Source organism: Microcebus murinus, chromosome 18 (assembly GCF_040939455.1).
Source record: "Microcebus murinus isolate Inina chromosome 18, M.murinus_Inina_mat1.0, whole genome shotgun sequence".
Taxonomy (NCBI): Eukaryota; Metazoa; Chordata; class Mammalia; order Primates; family Cheirogaleidae; genus Microcebus; species Microcebus murinus.
This window is the reverse complement of record NC_134121.1, coordinates 40,563,825-40,583,022: the sequence shown is the minus strand read 5'-3', so window position 1 is coordinate 40,583,022 and position 19,198 is coordinate 40,563,825. Positions and strand designations below refer to the sequence as shown.

Below are 19,198 nucleotides of genomic sequence, written 5' to 3'. Positions count from 1 at the left end.
TTTCTCCTGCCCAGCAGTTTGGCAGATGCTGAAACAATCTTTGTGCAAAGGGATGAAATTTGTGGTTTCTTCATTTCTCTGGCCTGTGGGTGCTTCTGTGCGATGGGGGACGGGCTTGTTGGGGGGAAGAAAGCTGTTGTCTTCCCAAATGAACCTTTGACCTCCTTACTCTTACTTAGGAAGAAGTTACAGATTTAAGTAATCTCACTGCATCCTATGTTCAGTGAATTTATGAGAGCGATGTCCCCTTCTCCAAGAGCAATGGAAAAGAGTAAGTCTAACAGTTTCCTTCTCAAAAGAGCAAAGACAAAAAAAAAAAAAAAGTCCAAATAAATAGTCCCATTTCCTCCCAAAATATACAGCCCCAAACCAAACATCCAAAGCACCAGCTGAGCCCCCGGACCGTCCGCAGACGCCCCCAAGACACGCCACCACGCCACACTGCGCAGGGGAGGCGTCAGGGAGGGGGCGCGGAGCGCGGGCCCGGCGCTCTGCAGGGAGCCGGTGGGCGCCGGGCGCGCTGCCAGGCCGGGCTGCACTGCGGGGGCCGCCGCCCCTCGCCACGTGGTGGTGGTGGCAGCGGCGGGGTCCGGGGCGCCTTCCCAGCCGGAGCAACCCAGAGCAGCCGGGGAGGAGGAGGCGGAGGAGGCGGCGGCGGCGGAGGAGGAGCGGGGCGGGAGGGAGGGGGTTGGGGGGAGGGTTGGGGGGTGGGGAGAGACCCGGCGGCGGCGACAGGGCGAGGAGCAGAGCGCGGTGCCAGGGGGGTGGGGGCACCGGTGCCCGTCTGGGGAGGGAGCAGGCGGAGGGGGTAAGCTGCGATTACAAGCAGGAACCGGCAGCAGCTGTGAGTCCCCGGCTGGGGCTAGGGCGGGGGGAGGGGAGCGGCGCCTGGGCCAGGCCCCGGGGGTCGTGGGGTGGGCAGGAGGAGGGGGCGGGAGGTTGGCAGGCAGTTTGCACAGGATGACTGGGAGGGGATGGGTCCGGCGTCGGCCTCCTGCATTCCCCTGTCCCCCTCCGCCGCCGCTCCTCAGGCCGCGCCGCCTCTGGAGCCCCTTCCCCGGCCCGGGAGGACGGCTGAGGCCCCTGGCTCGGCCGCCTGTGGGGGAGGGGGCTGCTTGGTCTCAACCCGGGAGAGGGGAGGGGCGACAATTTCTGTCGGCCGAGCTAAAGGGGTTTAAAGGGCGGCTCTTAAAGGGGCCGCAGGAGGGACCCGGGCCGACTGAGGCACCCCTTACCCATCCGCCTCCCGTTGCGCTCACTCGGGGCCGCTGGGCCCAGAGAATGCGGAGGAAGGTGGGGAGGCCCAGGGGACAGAGCCCCGCAAGTGGGGGTGGACCGGGGTGGCTGGCAGGGGTCGGGGGGGGGGTGTGGTGAGCGCTGGCCCGGAGTTGGGGGGAGGGGATGGCGTGGGAAGGAGAGGGTTAAAGGTGGGGCCGGCCCTACAAACGCGCGCACACACTCCTTACTCAGACCAGTCACACGCGTGTCCCTGGCACCTAGATGAGGCTGGGGGGCGGTATTGGGGCCTGCACCTGAGCCTTTTGCACTCCAACTTCGGGAGGTTGGGGTCCCTCACTGTCTTAACTCACACCTCACGGCTGAGCCCCCTCTCCCGGGCTCACACGCTCCAGCGCGCGCACACACCTCTGACATTCCCATAGTGCCTCACGTGACACACGGCCCGAACGTGCCACCCTTCCCACACGCTCACGCACGCGTGCACACACAGCCTCCCGGGCACTTCCCAACTCCACGCCGACCCTCCTCCGCCCCCAAGGCACTCATTGACTGTGACACACCTACACTCATTCACAGACACACTCCCCCCACATGCCAGCCACAGACACACATTCATAAACAGGCCGGGAGAAGTACACACGCACCCCCTCACTGCCTACTCTTTCTTTCGGGAGCCCTGAGTCATTCCGGCCCCCTCTCAGGGATCCCCATTTCCCCGTGTGCGGGCACACAGGGACGGGCATGGGAATTCGTTAGCGTCCCCTTCACCTGAGCCCCCTTCCCAGTTTGCTCCCTCTGACACTCAGCCAAGGACTTCCTGTAGGTCCCAGGTCAGGGCCCAGAAGAGCCTGGACGGTTGCCACAGCCCCGTGCTCGCTCATGGGGGAGGCACTTCCCTTTCCTGAACTCTGGGATCCTGCAGGAGGAAGTGGGGGAGTTGGGCTGGGCGCCTGGAGGGTGTGCCTACTGTGGCAACAGTGGCTGGCTGACCCTCCCAGCAGCTGGGCCTTCTTTAGGGAGGAGCTGGGGTGCCAGAGGCCTGGGCTGAGGAGCTTGGCAGTGAGGTATTTGGGGAGGTGAGGCCTGGGGTGGAGAAGGGCTGAGGACGGAGCCCAGGCAGACGCTGGTCTGTGCAGTGGCAGGGAAGGCAGCCCTCTCCCATCCACAGGTCTCCCTGGGTTCTGGAAGGATCCTTTCCCTGTTGCTGGCCTGGCTTACTTGTCCCTACGTGTCAACCCCCAAGTCTTCACCTGGTCCCACCCGCTTCCCCTAAAGGCAGCAGAGAGGATGGGGCTTAGTAGTCTGGGAAGGGGCTGTGGGAGTCCCCACTGAGCTCCAGGCACAAAGCTTCTAGGCTGCATCTCAGCTGGCCCGGAGAGCATCAGCCTGGATGAGGGGTGTCAGGGACAAGCTCCAGATGGCCCTCTCCATGGTGGCTCCTGCTCTCCCAGGGGGCCCGGTGTGGGCCGTGGCCTGGGCCCTTGCCATGGAGTCCATGTTTGAAGATGACATCAGCATCCTGACCCAGGAGGCCCTGGGGCCCAGTGAGGTGTGGCTGGATGGTCCTGAAGACCCCTCACTGGGGGGGGACATGTGTTCTGCCTCCCACTTTGCCCTCATCACGGCCTATGGAGACATCAAGGAGCGACTGGGGGGCCTGGAGAGGGAGAACGCCACCCTCCGCCGCCGCCTCAAAGTCTATGAGATCAAGGTCAGAACTTGGAGATGAGGGGTCCAGCAGTGTGTGTAGGAGGGTGGGGCAGGATGGCAGGAACTGACTTGGCAGAGATCCCAGGGATCCAAAAGGGGGGTGAGGGTGCAGACTCTTGCGAACCTGATGGTCTCCCATGGGAATGTGGCTGCTCTGGATGGGAACTCTGGAGAGCCCATCAGCCAGGTGGGGATCGGCTTTGGAACGGCTGGACCTGGGATCTAGAAAAGATCTGGTTGGTGGGAGAGGCCTACAGACCATGGGAATTGGGATCCCACTGGAGAGGGGTAGGGGGAGGCAGAGACTTTGAGGCAGGGGAGGGGGCACAGCAAGGCTGAGGCATGGGTGGAGGGTGGGCATCAGCTCCTGAGGCCCTGCCCCTCCTGCAGTACCCGCTGATCAGTGACTTTGGAGAGGAGCATGGCTTCTCTCTGTACGAAATCAAGGATGGCTCCCTGCTGGAGGTGGAGAAGGTCAGTCTGCAGCAGCGGCTCAACCAGTTCCAGCATGAGGTGAGCCCTTCAGCCTGCCAGCCTGGGCTAAGCTCCCGGGGCTTCCTGCTCCAGTCTGTTTCTGAACCCTGCCCCTTTGATCAGAGACAGTCCTCCCTAAAACCAGCTGCAGCTTCTTCTGCCCCTCCATAGGGTGCTGGGAGTCGGGGTGGGGAGGTTCTAGGAGTTCCTCAGGTTTCAGTCCAGGATGGGACTGACTGTGGAGTGCACCTCTGGCCCCATCCAGTTGCAGAAGAATAAGGAGCAGGAAGAACAGCTCGGGGAGATGATCCAGGCTTACGAGAAACTGTGTGTGGAGAAGAGTGACTTGGAGACGGAGCTAGGGGAGATGGTGAGGCCCAGGGAGCTGGGGGGTGCTGGAGGGTGTATACCTCTGTGTGTGTGTGTGTGTGTGTGTGTGTGTGTGTGTGTGTGTAGTTCTCTGTGTGAACATTCCAGCCTTGGGATTGTGTGCAGGCCCATGCTTCACTCTCCACTTGCGTGCACCCTGCTTGTGTTGACCTGTGAGTGTCTGTTTCGCCTTGTGAGGGAGACTGTGTCTGCCATCCAGGTTGTGAATGACTCTGGGGGACGCTGTGTCTCCGTGTGCCTGTTTGGTTCTCATGCTGGGTGAACCCTATACCTGTGAGCAGTGCCCCTGGGGGCCCGTGTATGTGAGGGCAGAGGGGACCAGGAGCGTGTGTGACTGCAGGATGGGTCTTGGCGTGTGTGAGATTCGGAGTCAGTGGCCATTCATGTGAGCAGGCGGGCAGGTGTCAGAATCAGGAAACCTGGTCTCTGCCCTCCCCTGGCTGTGACCTTAGCCTCAATCCCTCCTCTGATCAGTGGGGGAAATAATATGCTGAGCTGTTGTGAGGATGATGGGTCATTTGTGTAAATGCTTTGCCTTAATAGTCATAGACATTTATGTGGCCCCTAGTGTGTGCCAGGCACTGTTCTTATCTCTTGACACGTTAACTCATTTTAATTCTCACCACAACCCTAAGAGGTAGCTGTGGTGCTATCATCCCCATTTTACAGATGAAGTAGGTAAAGCCCTGAAGTGGTTAAGTCACAAGTCAAGTGGAAGTCGTGATGTTCCTGAGTGGGCTATCGGTGTCTGGACAGGAGGCTGGGTGTTCTCGTAAATGTCCCTGTGTCTCAGAGAAGAAGCCTTAACTTGACCTTGCCAGGCGAGATAGCCTGAAACATCTGCGTGACGGTTGCTAAAAGAGAACTCACACTCCTGGCCACTTGGAGAGTGGGCTTGGCATGTGTGATCTGGGGCCTCTGGTCTAGTTTCTGGAGTGATGACTATCCAGACGTGGGGAAGTCCTGAGCCTGTGCGGACCCTCGCCCCTCTGTCTCCCCTCCAGCGGGCCCTGGTGGAGACCCACCTGCGGCAGATCTGTGGTTTGGAGCAGCAGCTGCGGCAGCAACAAGGCCTCCGGGATGCAGCCTTCTCCAGCTTGAGCCCCCCGCCAGCCCCTGGCCCGCCCTGTGCTGATCTGGACCTGCACTACCTGGCAATGAGAGGGGGATCTGGCTTGAGTCACGGTGAGATCTCAGCGACCTCTGCTTGCTCACTCCCAGGTCCCCAAGCCTGACCTCCATTTCAACACCACTGGACACCTCCAGCTTACTTAACATCCCATTATAGCTTATATTTATCCCATAATCACCCCATTCTCCCTTACCAACTCTTCCCTCACCTCATCCACTGTTACCCCAGTTTCTCCCCTTCTAACACCTGCTTTCTCGATTAGTCCTGGGCCGCCCCATTGCAATTCCTGTGTGTGCCAGCAGAGGGTGCCCCCTCCCAGAGTCCCCCTGCCTGCCCCAGCTAGTGAGTGGGAGAGGCCCCTGCCTGCGCTCTAGACTTCAGCTTTGGCCAGGAAAGCCTTCAAGAGCCCATTATTTTTTTCCTGGCCTCCAGGAAGATTAGAAAGTGCAGCTCAGCCCATCTCTCCTCACTGCCCTCGTAGAGGTAACTCTCATCCTTTATCCTTCTGGCTTCTCTCTTGGATCCCCCGTGCTATAGTCCTGTTGCGCTCTGTGCAGATCTGGGAGTTGGCGGAGGCAGCCTGAGCGAGCCTGACGTTGTCCTCTCCCCTGACAGCAGGCTGGCCAGGCCCCACGCCCAGCGTGAGTGAGCTGGAGCGGCGGCAGCTGGAGGAGGCTCTGGAGGCTGCCCAGGGAGAGGCTCGAGGGGCTCAGCTCCGAGAGGAGCAGCTGCAGGCGGAGTGCGAGCGGCTGCAGGGGGAGCTGAAGCAGCTGCAGGAGACCCGGGCCCAGGTGAGCAGTGGGGGTGCCTGAACCCCTCCGAGGCCCAGCACCGGGCCTCCTCGCTGCATGTAGACTGGCCCCGGGAATGGTAGAGAAGAGGGTCCGGGCCAGGTGAGGCTGGGCTCTCACCTCTCCATCTTCCCCCCCAGGATCTGGCCTCCAACCAGTCGGAGCGGGACATGGCATGGGTGAAAAGAGTTGGGGACGATCAGTAAGTCACGTCTGTAACCCTCGCCCTCCAGCCTCTTACCCTGGGGGTGGCACAGCCCAGGTCCCCCTTAGGTGTGCTCCTCGTCCCTCCGTGTTACTTGGGTGGCCTCTCCTCCCAGCCGTCAGTGGTGTGGTGTCTGGGTTGCCTGTCGCTGTGCATCCGTCATAGGAAGGAGGTGAGGTTCTGGAGAGTTCTAGTTCTGGGTTGTACCTCTGGAACCCAAGCCCATCTATTCTCAAGGTGTCAGAGGCTGACAGATTTACTTAGCTGCTTTGTGGCTACGTTCTGTGCCTCCTGGCAGGTTTGTGGACCTCTCTGGAGCCTCATTTTCTATGCCAGTAACAAGACCAGCCAGTTGGGTTCACCTTCCCTCCCTCCCCAGTGAGGAGGAAGGAGACAGTCTCTTTCAGCATTTGTTGGGCCTTGTCTGCTGATCTTAGGAGAGAAACATGAGGTTTAGAGGCAGGAGGGGCTTCCTTGGGTTCACAGCAGTGTGTGGAGATGTGGAACAGACTCTGAGGGGGTTTCCTCTTGGAATCCTTCCGGGAAAGAGGGGTAGCAGGCAGGGGGCAAGAAGGGGGTAGCTGTGTCTTTGGGGAACCTAACGGCAAGGGCTCCAGGGAGTACTGGGCAGCAAGTGGGGGGGGCAGCTACCCAGCAGCAGTGGAGCCTGGTGCCTTTCACATTCGCACCCAAATTCACCCTCTCCCACTTTCTGAGAACTAGAGCTCAAACCGCCTTCCGCCCAAGTCCTCTCCCCTGAGATGAGGTATGTGGCACAGACTCCCTACTTTCATTGGAGGGGAAGACAGAGGCCCAGAGAGGGGCAGGAACTAACCCTCTGTCACACAGCCCTCCCGCCCAGCAGGCTTCCTCCCATCTTCTGGCCAATTGGGGATACCCCCCCCCGCCCATCCCCCCACACGCTGGGTTGAGGGCCTGGGTGGAGCTGTGATAGCTGGGGGGTGAGAACCCAGTTTGTGGGACTGGTGGGTGGGACCCCTGAGCTAGGCCGTGCGGGGAGGGTCCGCCCTAGCCTATGCTGGAGCTCAGGGCCGTCTTAGCTCGGGTGCCCAGACACAGAACATACACATACATACATACACACGCTCTAGAATCCTAGCTTGCCCCAGAAGTCATGCTTTCTGGGTCACTGAATCCAGTCCTCTCTTTTAAGACCAGCAATGAAGTCTCCCCTATTTGACAGCACTCAGAGAGGACGCTTTGGCAGGGCTGGAGTCCGACCATTCAGGCTGTGAGTCCCAGGGATCCTGCCAGGGATGCCGAGTGGCTTTGCTTTACTGACTTGAGCTCCACCTTTCTGGATCCCAGGTTCCCCTCATGGCCTCAGGGGTCAGTCATGTGGATTGGGGGCAGGCAGAGAAGGGGTGGTGGATCCCCAGGGGCCATGGCTATCTGTGCCTGAGTGAAAGCGCCCGCATCCCTGAAGGTGCTCTGGAGGCTGTGTCATCCACAGGCTCACTCTGGCCAGAACAGGCCCTGCCCTCCCACCCCAGGCACCTGCCTCACACAGGCCCTCTGGCGACAGGGAGCTGGGCTCTGCCTGGGGCTGGCCGAAGCCAGGCTTACCAGAGGCGACCTCCTGCTTCCTCCCCACCTTCCCTGTGTTTGGACCCTGCCTCAGGCCTCCCGGATCTCTGCCCAGCCCCACACTTCCTTTGAGGCCGAGCATCTCTGGACAGCCCCAGCTTGGCAAGAGTTAATTCTCAGAGGAAGTCTTCACTCCCCCGGTAGTTTTATTTTCTTATAAACTCAGCTCCTTTTGGTAATAGGCCGCTTCCCGAGTGCTCCCTCCCCTATCCTCCCACCTGAGGAAGCCTCTGACACCTGCTCTGGGCCCCTCTACCCCCACCAGCACCCCCTCTTTCTTTGATTTTCACTTGACCCTCCAAGCTAGTAGGAATATTACCAGTGGCTTTTGCAGGAGTGGAACAGGGGGGCTGGATTGTCGGGATGGGGACGTGATGGGGTGATAGGAAAACTGAGGAGGCACACACATTCCTCAGTCCAGCCTGCTCTCATGTGGGAACCTTCTGTATCTGAAAGTGCCTGCCTGTCACCTGTCTTAGTTTGGATGCCTCCAGGGCAGCCAGTTTTACCGTGGGAGTCCTGGCGGTTAACACACCCTCCCTTACTTGGTCCCCTCCCTTCCTCCTGTTGGAGCTGACACAGGCCTGGGAGTCAGCCCCAGCCCCTGGCCCATGAGCTCTGGCCATTGTGTCCCTGTGAAAACAGACACCCAGACCAGACCAGACCAGACTGCCACCCTCCAGGACTGACCTTGGGATCTGGTCAGCACAGCTCCTGGTGGCCCGAGCCAAGGGAGACAAATGGCCCCAGAGGAAGAGTCACTGGGGGTCAGGGGCCAAAGCAGTGATGAAGAGGGCAGTGGGAGTGAAACCCCCCTGGCTGGTGAAGACGCACAGGAAGCTAAGGACCCAGGAGGGTCTCAGGCAAGGCAGAGCCGCAGAACCCACAGCCCCCTCCCCTCTGGGCCCCACTCACAGGCATAGGGCCTTGAGGGTGTGGCCAGTGCTGGGGGAGGGGAACTTGGGGGAACTCCTTGGAATGGATGAGGGCTCCGAGGGGGCAGGGGTCTATGAGGGGAACAAGGGCCCAGTAAGGGAGGGGGTTCAGCTGTGAGGGGTCCATCCGTGAGGGGCCCAGTGGGAAGATGGGGACTCAGGATGGGTGATGAGGGGAAAACTATAGGCCTTTCTTTTTTCCCCATCGTGGGGGGCTCAGTGTTGCAGCCTGGGCCCTTTTCCGCCCCCCCACCCCACCCCTCTCCCCGCCCACAAGCCTCTGCGTGGGCTGCGGTTAGTGGTGGGGAAGAAGTGTGAACTCGAGAGAGAGGATGGAAACTCTGCACCGAGGTCAAGGGCAGTGTGGGGTGGGTCAGGACGGAAGCTGGAGACCCCGTGTACCCTGAGCGTAGCCTCATGCCCCAGAACAGCGGGCCCAGGGCCTCCCCCTTCACGCTTCTCACCCTCCCTACTTCCTTTCTTTCAAGCCTCCTTCGGCCGGGCACCGGGTGCTCACAGGAGTTAACCCCTGAGCACTTGCAGCACGGGGGCTCCCTGGGGGTGGTGAAGGGCTCTGACGTTGGTACGAGGGATTGGGGGGCTTGCAGCCTCAGTCTTTGATCCTTCACCTGCCAGCAAGGCGGACGGCATTCTTACCCATGCTCTCTCCCTCGATGGGAAACTTTACATCCTCCCCTCCCTCTAAAGCAAAGTCATTAAGCTGGTGTCTCCAATAAAGTCTCACAGCGGGTCTCCCCCACATCTGTCTCCTGGGCACTCCCCTGATTCTTGTCCATGCCAGACACTGTGTGAGGCGATTGCGCTCCACAGTCTCAGTTCATTGTCACAAACAACATGATGTAGGCATTGTCCCCCTTTTACAGGTGAGCAAACTGAGGTGCAGAGAATTTCAGTGAGAAGTCCAGTGCAGATAACAAGAAGGTCCTGGGAAAATGGGGCGATGGTACCTCTGTGATGTTTTTCTTGTTTAGCTTCTTCAGGTGGAAGGCTCTTATATAAGGGGCGACCATGTGACTTGTTGACCAAACTGGATCAGTATTGAAAGTGAAAGGGGCACTATTAATAATTGTGCTAGAGCAACTAGTGGGAACCAGGACAGTCCTGGGCAAACTGACCTGTGGGCACCCCATTAAGTGGGGACCCTGGTTTGCAGGCCTAACCATGAGCTGCTCAGTTCAGCTGCGTGTGGGAGGCTTTCTAGACACGGGGCATCAGCTCTGGTGGAAGCGTGGCAAGGGCTGCCAAGAAGAGCCGGGCTCTGGGGACCGCAAGTCATAGCTGGTTGAGGAGAGTGAAGGGGCTCAAGGCGCCTAAAAGGAAGTGGTAGAGCGCTGGGTTTTTGCAAAGCGACTTCCTCCTCCCCACGGCCCGCAACCTCAAGTCCGCTCCACGGCCTGGTGCCTGTGGTCCCCTCCCCGAGGGTCGGGCGGGAAGACTGACATTGGGTGTGCCTGTGGGTGGTGGAAAGTTTGGTCCTTCAATTCCCCCACAGGGCTGAGGTGGCCAGCGCAGCTGGGGGCAGCTATGGACAAGGATGGAAAGGCTGGCAAGGCTATATTTCTGTTTTCCTCCTAATTCTGAACCAGACGATGATTCTGACCACATGACCAGCTCTAATCCTCACGCCAGTCCTAACCCTATTACTGCTCCCATCCCTGACTCCAACCCTATCCCTAATCCTGACCCCAGCTCTATCCATAGTATTGGCCACATACCAGCTGTCAACCACATCCGTGGTCTGACCCTGACTTCAGCCCCATCCCTAGTTCTAATCCCTGAGCGCTGGCCTGATTCCGACCCCACAACATCCTCACAGCCGCTCCCACGCAGCACAGGGCACAAGGAAGCCCAAGTGTCCCACAGCTGATTTGGGCAGACAGAGGCCTTGTACAGAGGAGGATGCTTGGGTCTCTAACCCTACTGATCTCAGTTGTTTTCTCAGTAACAATGAAGATTATTGTTTCCAGAACAATTTCTGAGATCCCTGAATTATTCGTGGAAAGAATGAATGAAAGGATAAGTCAATGAAGGGTGGAACAATTGGCAGCCAAGGGGGCCCTCCTTCCTGCCAGCTCTGCCATTTGCACTCCGGCTCCTCAGAAGGTGCCAGCTTATTAGCAGGCTGAGGTGCCAAGAGCCTGTATTTGAATCTCTGCTCTGTGCCACCACTGCTCTGTGACCTTGAGCCAGCCTCCTAATCACTGTGATCTTCCACTTGCACATGTCTAGCACCTTCCTCTCCCGTCCCATGGCAGGGGTGGCAAATCTCAGGGCTCCCAGGCCACTCCTAAGGTTCCCAGCCTTCCCCTCTTCATCCTTCCCTTCTGCTGCCTTCTCACCTTTCCTCTCCCCCATTTCACAACTCTTTGATGGGCATAGTGGTTAGGGTTGGACTTTGGAATCTAGGTCCTAAAGGATAGTGCTCCCATTCCAGCGATTCCACTACTATGGTGCTTTATGACTTTGGCCAAGTGACTTAACCTCTGTGAGCCTCAGTTTTCTTATCTGTAAAATGGAAATAATATTAGTGGCAAAATAATAGAGTTGTTGTGAAGATGAGTAAAGTTCTTAGCACATTGCCTGGCCCTGTAATGAGTGCTCATGAAGATTATGATTCTTTTCTCCTGGGTCCATCCCAGGTTCTGAAAAACTCAGGTAGAACTTTTCCCTGTGATTTAAGCAATAAAGAAGCATCCACATGCAGCCACCTGCTGCATTCACCTGAGCCCTTCTTCCTAAACAGTCATGACAATGGAAAAAGCACTCAGGTATGGGCCAGGAAATGGAATGTGTATTTAGGTGCACGTGTGTGACTCTTGGTTGTGTTGTGAAGTAGAGATTTTTTTTTCCACTGAATTGGCAGTGTTTTTAGTGAGTCATTCGGGTTGTTAGTGTATTCAGCAACTCAGGCCTATGCATTGTGAGGTGGGGAGGGACGCCCGATGAAGGCAGAGGTCCCAAAGGGCATGGGGCATCAGGAGGAGGTCAGGTGCCATCACATTGCCCAGGGACTCAGTGGTCTTTGTGCAGGGTGCCTGGGGCTCTGGGAGAACAGTACCCAGCTGCCCCAGACCCCCGCGTCAGAGCTGGGAGAGGGCTGGGTCGGCTGCCCCTGCCTGTTTGTTGTGAGGAGGTGGCAGGAGCTGGGCGGTGGAAACTGGGGTAGCTCCTGACAAGGGGAGGGATGCAAGCAGGAGAGTGACGGGGCCTGGGAACTGAGTGTGGCAGGTGAGAGCTCTGAGGCGGGGTGTGAAGACAACGACCTGTATCTGTCTCCTGAGATACAGCAGTGAAGGTGGATGGGGAGAGAAACTGGCTGTGTGGACAGAGGACCACATTCCATCAGGGCCTTGCCCAGACCCCTCCTGTCCTTGCCACTGAGGGGATAGCATGGTCCTGCCCCCTGAAAGCCCCAGTCTGATGGGGGTACACAGCTCCTGCCCTCAGGTGCCCTTGCTCAGAAGGAGGAGCCTTCCCTTGGGGAGTCCGATTGATGTGGGACACACCTGGATCCCCATTCTGACAGGAGAGATGCCATTTCTTCCCACAGACCCATGGGATGAGGGTGGGGAGCATAGGAAGGCCGAGGTGTGGTGGGATGGAGGGCCACAGAACCTATGCCGGGGTTCCCAGGGGGACTCCTTCCTTTCTGTGCCTGTCCACCCCTGCCCACCGTCAGATTGGCAGTGAGGACAGTGCCTAAGAAGAGGGCTTGTCTCCCAGAGAGAGACCTGGCCGGTTCACAGTAATTTGGCTTTGGCCCAAATAGGTTAAAAATAGTTTTGTTGTGGGAGGGACTGTTTCTTTTTGTTTGTTTGTTTTGAGACAGGGTCTTGTTCTGGGCTAGAGTGCAAGGTGTCGTCATAGTTTGCAGCAACTTCAGTCCAGCTGCATCTCCTGGGCTTAAGCGATCCTCCTGCCTCAGCCTCCTGAGTAGCTGGGACTACAGGCACACACCACCATGCCTGACTTTTTATTTTTTGTAGAGGTGGGGTCTCACTGTTTCCCAGGCTGGTCTCAAACTCCAGGCTGGTCTCAAACTCCTGGCCCTCAAGCAATCCTCCCACCTCCCAAAGTGCTAGGATTACAGGCCTCGGAGCCACCCGGCTTTCTGCCCCAGGATTAGCAAGGGAGCTCAGTCATTACCTTCCCTCTCCACCTCAAGCTTTTCCTGCCCTCTGAAGCCCTAACCTTAAGACTTCCCCACCTGTCTCCAGGGCCAGACACGCACACACAGAGTCACCCTCCTTCTCCACCCATACACATGCCTCCTCTCCCATGTCTGTCCATCACCATGGGATGGGGATGGGGCCCTCAGGGCTGGAGAACTTGGGCCCCTCCTTGACCTCTGTGTCCTGGGGCCAGCGACCTCCCCAGCAGGAGCTCCGTCTGGAGTGACATCTGCTGTTTCCCGCCAGCTCCACCTTCCACAAAGTTCCTGAGTCCCTTCTGGAGTTGGGAGGTGGGGAGAGCCAAAGGAAACCAAAATTGGTACCTTCAGGGAGTTCCCAGGCTTTGTCCAAGCCCAGAACACAGACAAAGGCAGGACCCAAGGCCATAGCTGAACCTCCCATGAGGTCCAGAGGGGCTCCCAGGCCATGCAGGCAACAACAGGAGAAAGTGGGGAGCAGTGCTAGAGCGATGACCTCCACAGTTCTGGGTTCCAAGTGGCCCACAAAGAAAGGAAGGGGAAATGAAGTGGTTGGGGTTCCTTGCTAAACTCAAGTCTGTTCCAGCTCCATGAGGGTGGGTGGCCAAGAGGTCTGAACAGAAAGCAGGGAGGAAGAAAGGGAAGAAGAAAAATGGAGAGGCTCAATTCATCATCCACTTACTGGGTTCCAGGGCCTGGAAAAGGTGCTGGGAATATAAATGCAATAATCAATCCCCACTGTCGAGGAGCTCCCAGGAAGGCAGCCTGTGAGAGGTGTCAGTGTGAGTGGTGCCCCCTGCAGGTGTGCAGGGCACAGCAGCTGTTCACACAGATCTCAACAGAAAGGCTTGGGTGGAGTTGCGTAGCAAGGGGGTCCTGGGAATCGTGTACCTGAGCTGGAAAGAGCCCAGAGGCAGCTCTGAGGTCCAGGCAGGAGCCCTGGGCCTGGCCAACTTGGGGTTGAGTTTATCAGTTGGTACCACTGCCAGCCAGGAGGCTCTGTCTTCACTTAGGGAATGGGCTCTGCCTAGGCTGTGCAGCCGGGCCCTCTGCCTTTTCAAAGTGAGAACTCTTTTCATGGGTCCCTGCCCCCAGCATATGGATTACACTTATACCTTTAGTATGTGCTCTGAGAAATGTCACAGTGACAAAAGCTACTATAAATTCAGTACAGCTTTTTGATGAATCTGTTTTTTTCATCACCACAGGTCTTGCACAGATTAGAAAAACATTTGCACAAACCTGTACAAGCTGTGTTCAGGCTACAGACAGTGCTTGGTGCACATGGATTCAGGGGCCCCTTAGAATCACCCTGTTCCCTGTCCTGGCACCACAGCGTCTGGGAACCCCTGCCCTAACCCTGGGGAATGATTCTCTGGAAGCAGAGGGAGGTCCCTAGAAGAGCTGGTGTTTGAGTTGGACCTTAGAGGTGGGTAGGGCCAGATGCCAGGGCAGAGCCAGTTCTTCCTCCACACCTGGGACGAGAGACCCATGTCCCTTCTCCTCTTTCCCACTCCCTCTGACCTCAGGGTGAATTTGGCGCTGGCCTACACGGAGCTGACCGAGGAGCTGGGACGGCTTCGGGAGCTGAGTTCCCTGCAGGGGAGGATCTTGAGGACCCTGTTGCAGGAACAGGCCCGGAGTGGTGGTGAGATGGGGCAGGGCGGCACAGGGGGAGGCCGCTGCGGGGGCCCTGAGAGATTGGGTAGCTATGGAAACCATCCCGGTCGGTCGTGGGCACCATCCTCGACTTCTAGGTGGTCTGGAGTGGGTGGGCGTTGGGCCGGGCAAGCCCCTGGCTCGCCAGTGATGACGCCTTCTCTCCACACCTTCGTCCCCCCACCCTGTCCTTTCTCTTCCAGGCCAGAGGCACTCGCCACTGTCGCAGCGCCACTCCCCAGGCCCCCAGTGCCCTTCCCCCTCCCCGCCTGCCCGTGCGGCGCCCCCGTGTCCCCCGTGCCAGTCCCCCGTCCCGCAGCGCCGCTCTCCCGTGCCGCCGAGCCCCTCGCCCCAGCAGCGCCGCTCGCCGGCCTCGCCCTCCTGCCCGTCCCCCGTCCCGCAGCGCCGCTCCCCGGTGCCGCCGCCGTGCCAGTCCCCCAGTCCGCAGCGCCGCTCCCCGGTGCCCCCCAGCTGCCCGGCCCCGCAGCCGCGGCCGCCGCCGCCGCCCCCGGGGGAGAGGACGCTGGCCGAGCGCGCCTACGCCAAGCCGCCCAGCCACCACGTGAAGGCCGGCTTCCAGGGCCGCCGCAGCTACTCGGAGCTGGCGGAGGGCGCGGCCTACGCGGGCGCCTCCCAGCCCTGGCTGCAGGCCGAGGCGGCCACGCTCCCCAAGCCCCGGGCCTACGGCGGCGGCGAGCTCTACGGCCCGGGCAGGCCGCTCAGCCCGCGGCGCGCCTTCGAGGGCATCCGGCTGCGCTTCGAGAAGCAGCCGTCGGAGGAGGACGAGTGGGCCGTGCCCGCCAGCCCGCCCAGCCCCGAGGCGGGCACCATCCGCTGCGCCTCCTTCTGCGCTGGCTTCCCGATCCCCGAGTCGCCCGCCGCCACCTCCTATGCCCACGCCGAGCACGCGCAGTCCTGGCCATCCATCAACGTGAGTGGGGCCCGCGCCTTCCGCCGTCCCCACTGCTGGAGATAAAGGGCCACCCAGCGCACCTCCCCCTTCGGTTTGCGGACCCCGACCCTCTTGGGTGTCAACAGCAAACCATTTCACCTGATAGGCAGGACGCCCCTCCTTGGACCCTGGCCCATAGTAGATTCTGTTTGCTTTTGTCGGGGAGAATTGGTGCCTGCACCATTAAGATTTTTTGTTCAGCCAAGGTAGAGATATGGTCTTCAGAGTGACAGTCCTGACTTTGATTCCAGACTCCACCACGTAGTAGCTGTGGGGTCTCCTGCAAGTTATCCTCTCTGATCTTCAGTTTTCTCATCTGCAGAATGGAGACAATGATTACATTATCTGATTCCCTTACAGGGTTACTAAAAGGGAGGCAGCGAGCCTAAAGCAGTTGGCAAGGTGCCTGGCTCCAGCATCTGCTAATGTTTTGGTGATGGTGATGGTGGCTACTGATCACACAGGGACAGGCCTGCTTATCCAACTCCCTCCAGGCCTCAGAGTCCCTGATGTCTTCTGTCTGTCCTATAAGACAGAATCTTATCTCAGGGTTCCATCATTTCACTGAAATAACAAGTTTCCTGAATGTCAGAGCCACCACTTGCAGCCTGGAAGGGCCAAAGTATCCTCCAAAGCCAGACAGAGTTATTTTGGGGCTGTGCATTGTTTTGAGTTATCTGGGAACTTTGAGTTATCTGGGAGCTGTGTCGTGGTCACTCTGGGACATGTCTGGGTCTGGGTCTTGCTTACCTTATTATTGCAGATGTCCTGCCAAGCTCAGCAGTGACTCTCTCATACACACCTCTTGGGGACCCTAGACCCTGGGGCAGGGGAGTGGACACAGAGCGGTTGGGGGAGGATGCTACTGGAGAAGCGTGCCCAGACCGCTCTGCATGCTGCGGTCTGCACTGGGTCCTAGGAAAGGGCAGACTGGGATGTGGGGACTGTGGGTGGGGACGGGGAGCCATAGTGACTCTCTTCTCTCTCTACAGCTGCTGATGGAGACAGTGGGCTCTGACATCCGCAGTTGCCCCCTCTGCCAGCTGGGTTTCCCTGTTGGGTACCCAGATGATGCGCTCATCAAACACATTGACTCCCACCTGGAGAACAGCAAGATCTAGGGCACCTCCCCCACCCACTGGCTGTTTCTCTGCCCTCTCCCGTCACCCCCAAACACTCACTTTGAATGCTGCATGAATCTTGTGGGGGGCCCCTGCCCCTTGCGACCCCAAGATACCTCCACTAGCTACCGAGTCAACATGTGTGCCGTCTTCCCTGGTCCAGGCACCACTCAGCTCTGGCTCTTCCTGGGAGGTCAGCTGAGGCTGCCCCCAATCCTCCTGGCCTCTGCAGGGTGTGGGGGTGGGGATCTAGGCTGGGGTGGGGAGGGGCATACCCCTCCTAGGCTTCTCCCTCTGCATTTCTGTTAAACAGGGTTGGATCCAAGAGGATATCTAGTGCTCGGGCCCGGGGGAGAGGGAGAGTGTCAGAGGACTCCAGGAGCTCCTGAGCCCCTCCCGAAATGTCCGTCTTTCCTAGGCTGTGCTCTGTCCTGGGAGCACCTCCCTGTGGGGTCCCAGAGCCTGCCCTGCACACTGATACCAGTTCCTCCATCCTGTGGAGCTTGGGGCTGGTGGCATGGGCCCACACTAAGGGAAGGCGGCATCTTGTTTCTTTCCATTCCCTGCAGGCCGGCGCTGTGCTCTGCCCTTTGCTGCCCGCTCTGGGGAATAGGGTGGGAGAGGAGAGGGAAGATCCTAAAGAGGCTGCCCTGAGGGCTGGAGGCCTACACCATGACCCTCAGGCCAGGGGACTGTCTGCCACAGACCCACGCCCTCCTCCTGGAGCCCGGGGCACTGAGGCACAGATTGTCAAGGCAGACCCCCCTTACGGCACTTGAGCTCCTGACACCACAGGTGCCCTGGAGCCCATGTGCGACTTAGCCTCTGTTAGTTGGATGGGTGTCATCAGCCCCTGCCTCCCAGGCCAGACCCTGAGAATGGGCCCAGGGTGCTGTGGAGATCAACTTCTAAAGAGCTACCCCCTCCCTGCACCCCACCCACCCACATTTCCTCTGTGAAATCTACCTCAGAGTTGTACCCTCAGAAGGACGGGTAAGCAGGAGGCCAGGGGCTCCCCAGGGCTGAGGCGGGGAGCCTCCTAGGCAAGAGCCTGCCACCCCACAATGAATCCGCCTCCTCCACTGCGCCTCCCCCAGGTCTCAGCCCCGGGCAGGGGTGGCAGCTGCCCCTGACAGCGCATGTCCTGCTCTGATCCAACTCTTCCAGGCCCCAGCTCCTCACACCCCTCCCCTCCTTAGTGCAGGGGAGTGAAGGGGTGTGTCAGGCAAGGAAGGGGCCAGGGACTCCAGAGATACATGTCATTGTACCCTGAATGTCCCCTAGGGAGGGGGAATGGGGCCTGGAGAGGGGAGGTGGGGGCCCCTGTGCTCTTTGAACAAGTTGACAGTCCAAATAAAACTTACCTGTTCCATCTGCGCTAGGTGTGTGCCCTCCGTGGCTGGGGTGGGGCTAGGACCCTTGGTTGCAGGAGGCCTTGGAAACTGTGTCTCAAGAAACTACAGCTATGGGAGGGTGACCTGGGTGAGTAGGGCATACCCGGGCCCCCACATTCAAAGTGGATCTGGAGATGCAGACATGAAAGTGGGCACAAATGACTTGTGACCTAGAGCTTATTTAGAACAAATAAGCAGCCACCCCAGCCCTGAGCAGGTGTCAGGGGCATTTGAATTTTCCCTCCCAGCAGGTCTGGCTGGTAGAAGTGCTAAAGCTGTGGGGTTCATTTATCAGTAGCAGCTATTTCTTCACCAAATGGTTTTGCCATGTCAGGAACCGGGCTGATGCCTCAAAGGAGAAGAACGCCCATGTTCCATGTCCTCATGGGTCTAAGAACAGGGAGGGGCTGGGCTCCAGGCTCAGCTGATGTCTTGAAAGTCCCACAGCCTGGGAGGTCAGAGCTGGGTCATGAACCTGTGACTTCTGCCCCCACCAGGACTGTGCCCTGTCTGCAAAAAGGGCTTGAGCTACTTATTTATCAACTGTGGCTGCCTTTCTTTTTCCATGTGGCTCTTTTTGGCTAAAGGTTCACTTCAAAAGGAGGGCAGGGGCAGTTGCTCATTGAAGGCCTGAGGTTCAGCTCTAGTCTAGACCCAGATCTGGCAAATGTCCCTTCCCAGTCAGTGCCAAGGCCCAGACCCCTGTGGGGAGACTTCCCAGCCTCCGAGGTCCTCCGTTGCAGTTTGCAACTACAGCTCTCCTCTAAAAGTTCATCTGAGCTTGATTCCATCGGCAGCCTGAGGATTCTGTCTGAGTCTTTTTTTTATTTTTTATTTTATCATACTATGAGGGTACAAATGTTAAGGTTACATATATTGACCATGCCCCCCTCCCCCCTAGAGTCAGAGCTTCAAGCATGACCATCCCCCATCTCATTATGTTTGTGTATACCCATCCCCTCCTCCCCCTCCCACCTGCCCAACACCCGATAAATGTTATTCCTATATGTCCACTGAGGTGTTGATCTGTTAATACCAATTTGCTGGTGAGTACATGTGGTTCTGTCTGAGTCTTGAGTGCCAGGTAAAGTGGGGCCAGACGTCCCTATGTGACATGGCTTCATAAGCCCTGGAGAGAAGGTTCTGGAACCTCTGGCACATTGGGTGCTCAGGCCCCTGCTATTCTCCCACTTTAGTCAACTCCCATGGAGGAAGGCAGCTCCCAGTTTCTGGCTCTGGGTGCTGTTTGCATCCCTGGAAGCACTTATGAGACGGGTGAGAACGAATAAGGGGTGGCTGGGGATGCACAAGGCGAAGAGAAATCCTGGCTGTTGAGAAAAAGAGGCGAAGGATGAGTGGGCAGGAGCTGGCACAGAGGCAGGGGGATGACCCAGGTAGCTACTTCCCATCCTGAGCA

General features: G+C 58.5%; 1 protein-coding gene across 3 annotated transcripts; it reads left to right on the top strand.

Annotated features, from left to right (window-relative positions):
- The first annotated feature begins 754 nt into the window (after nt 1-754).
- TBKBP1 (TBK1 binding protein 1) lies at nt 755-17,767 on the top strand. Of its 3 annotated transcripts, XM_012765971.2 has the most exons (10): nt 755-844; nt 2,691-2,950; nt 3,340-3,462; nt 3,689-3,793; nt 4,818-4,998; nt 5,561-5,736; nt 5,877-5,938; nt 14,185-14,303; nt 14,518-15,245; nt 16,259-17,767. In XM_012765971.2, the coding sequence occupies exons 2-10, from the start codon at nt 2,726-2,728 to the stop codon at nt 16,385-16,387; spliced, it is 1,848 nt and encodes a 615-aa protein (XP_012621425.2). In that variant the 5' UTR covers nt 755-844; nt 2,691-2,725; the 3' UTR covers nt 16,388-17,767. The 3 variants fall into 3 exon arrangements, with proteins under 3 accessions (XP_012621425.2, XP_012621423.2, XP_012621424.2); XM_012765969.3 differs by lacking the exon at nt 755-844 and having other exon boundaries at nt 1,416-2,950; nt 5,564-5,736; XM_012765970.2 differs by lacking the exon at nt 755-844 and having other exon boundaries at nt 1,416-2,950.
- The last annotated feature ends 1,431 nt before the right edge of the window (nt 17,768-19,198 follow it).

Coding starts and splice junctions, on each gene's coding strand:
- TBKBP1 (XM_012765970.2), top strand. CDS start 2,630: ATGAGGGGTGTCAGGGACAAGCTCCAGATGGCCCTCTCCATGGTGGCT. Junction 5,737..5,876: donor TGCAGGAGACCCGGGCCCAG/GTGAGCAGTGGG, acceptor CTTCCCCCCCAG/GATCTGGCCTCCAACCAGTC. Junction 14,304..14,517: donor GGAACAGGCCCGGAGTGGTG/GTGAGATGGGGC, acceptor TTTCTCTTCCAG/GCCAGAGGCACTCGCCACTG.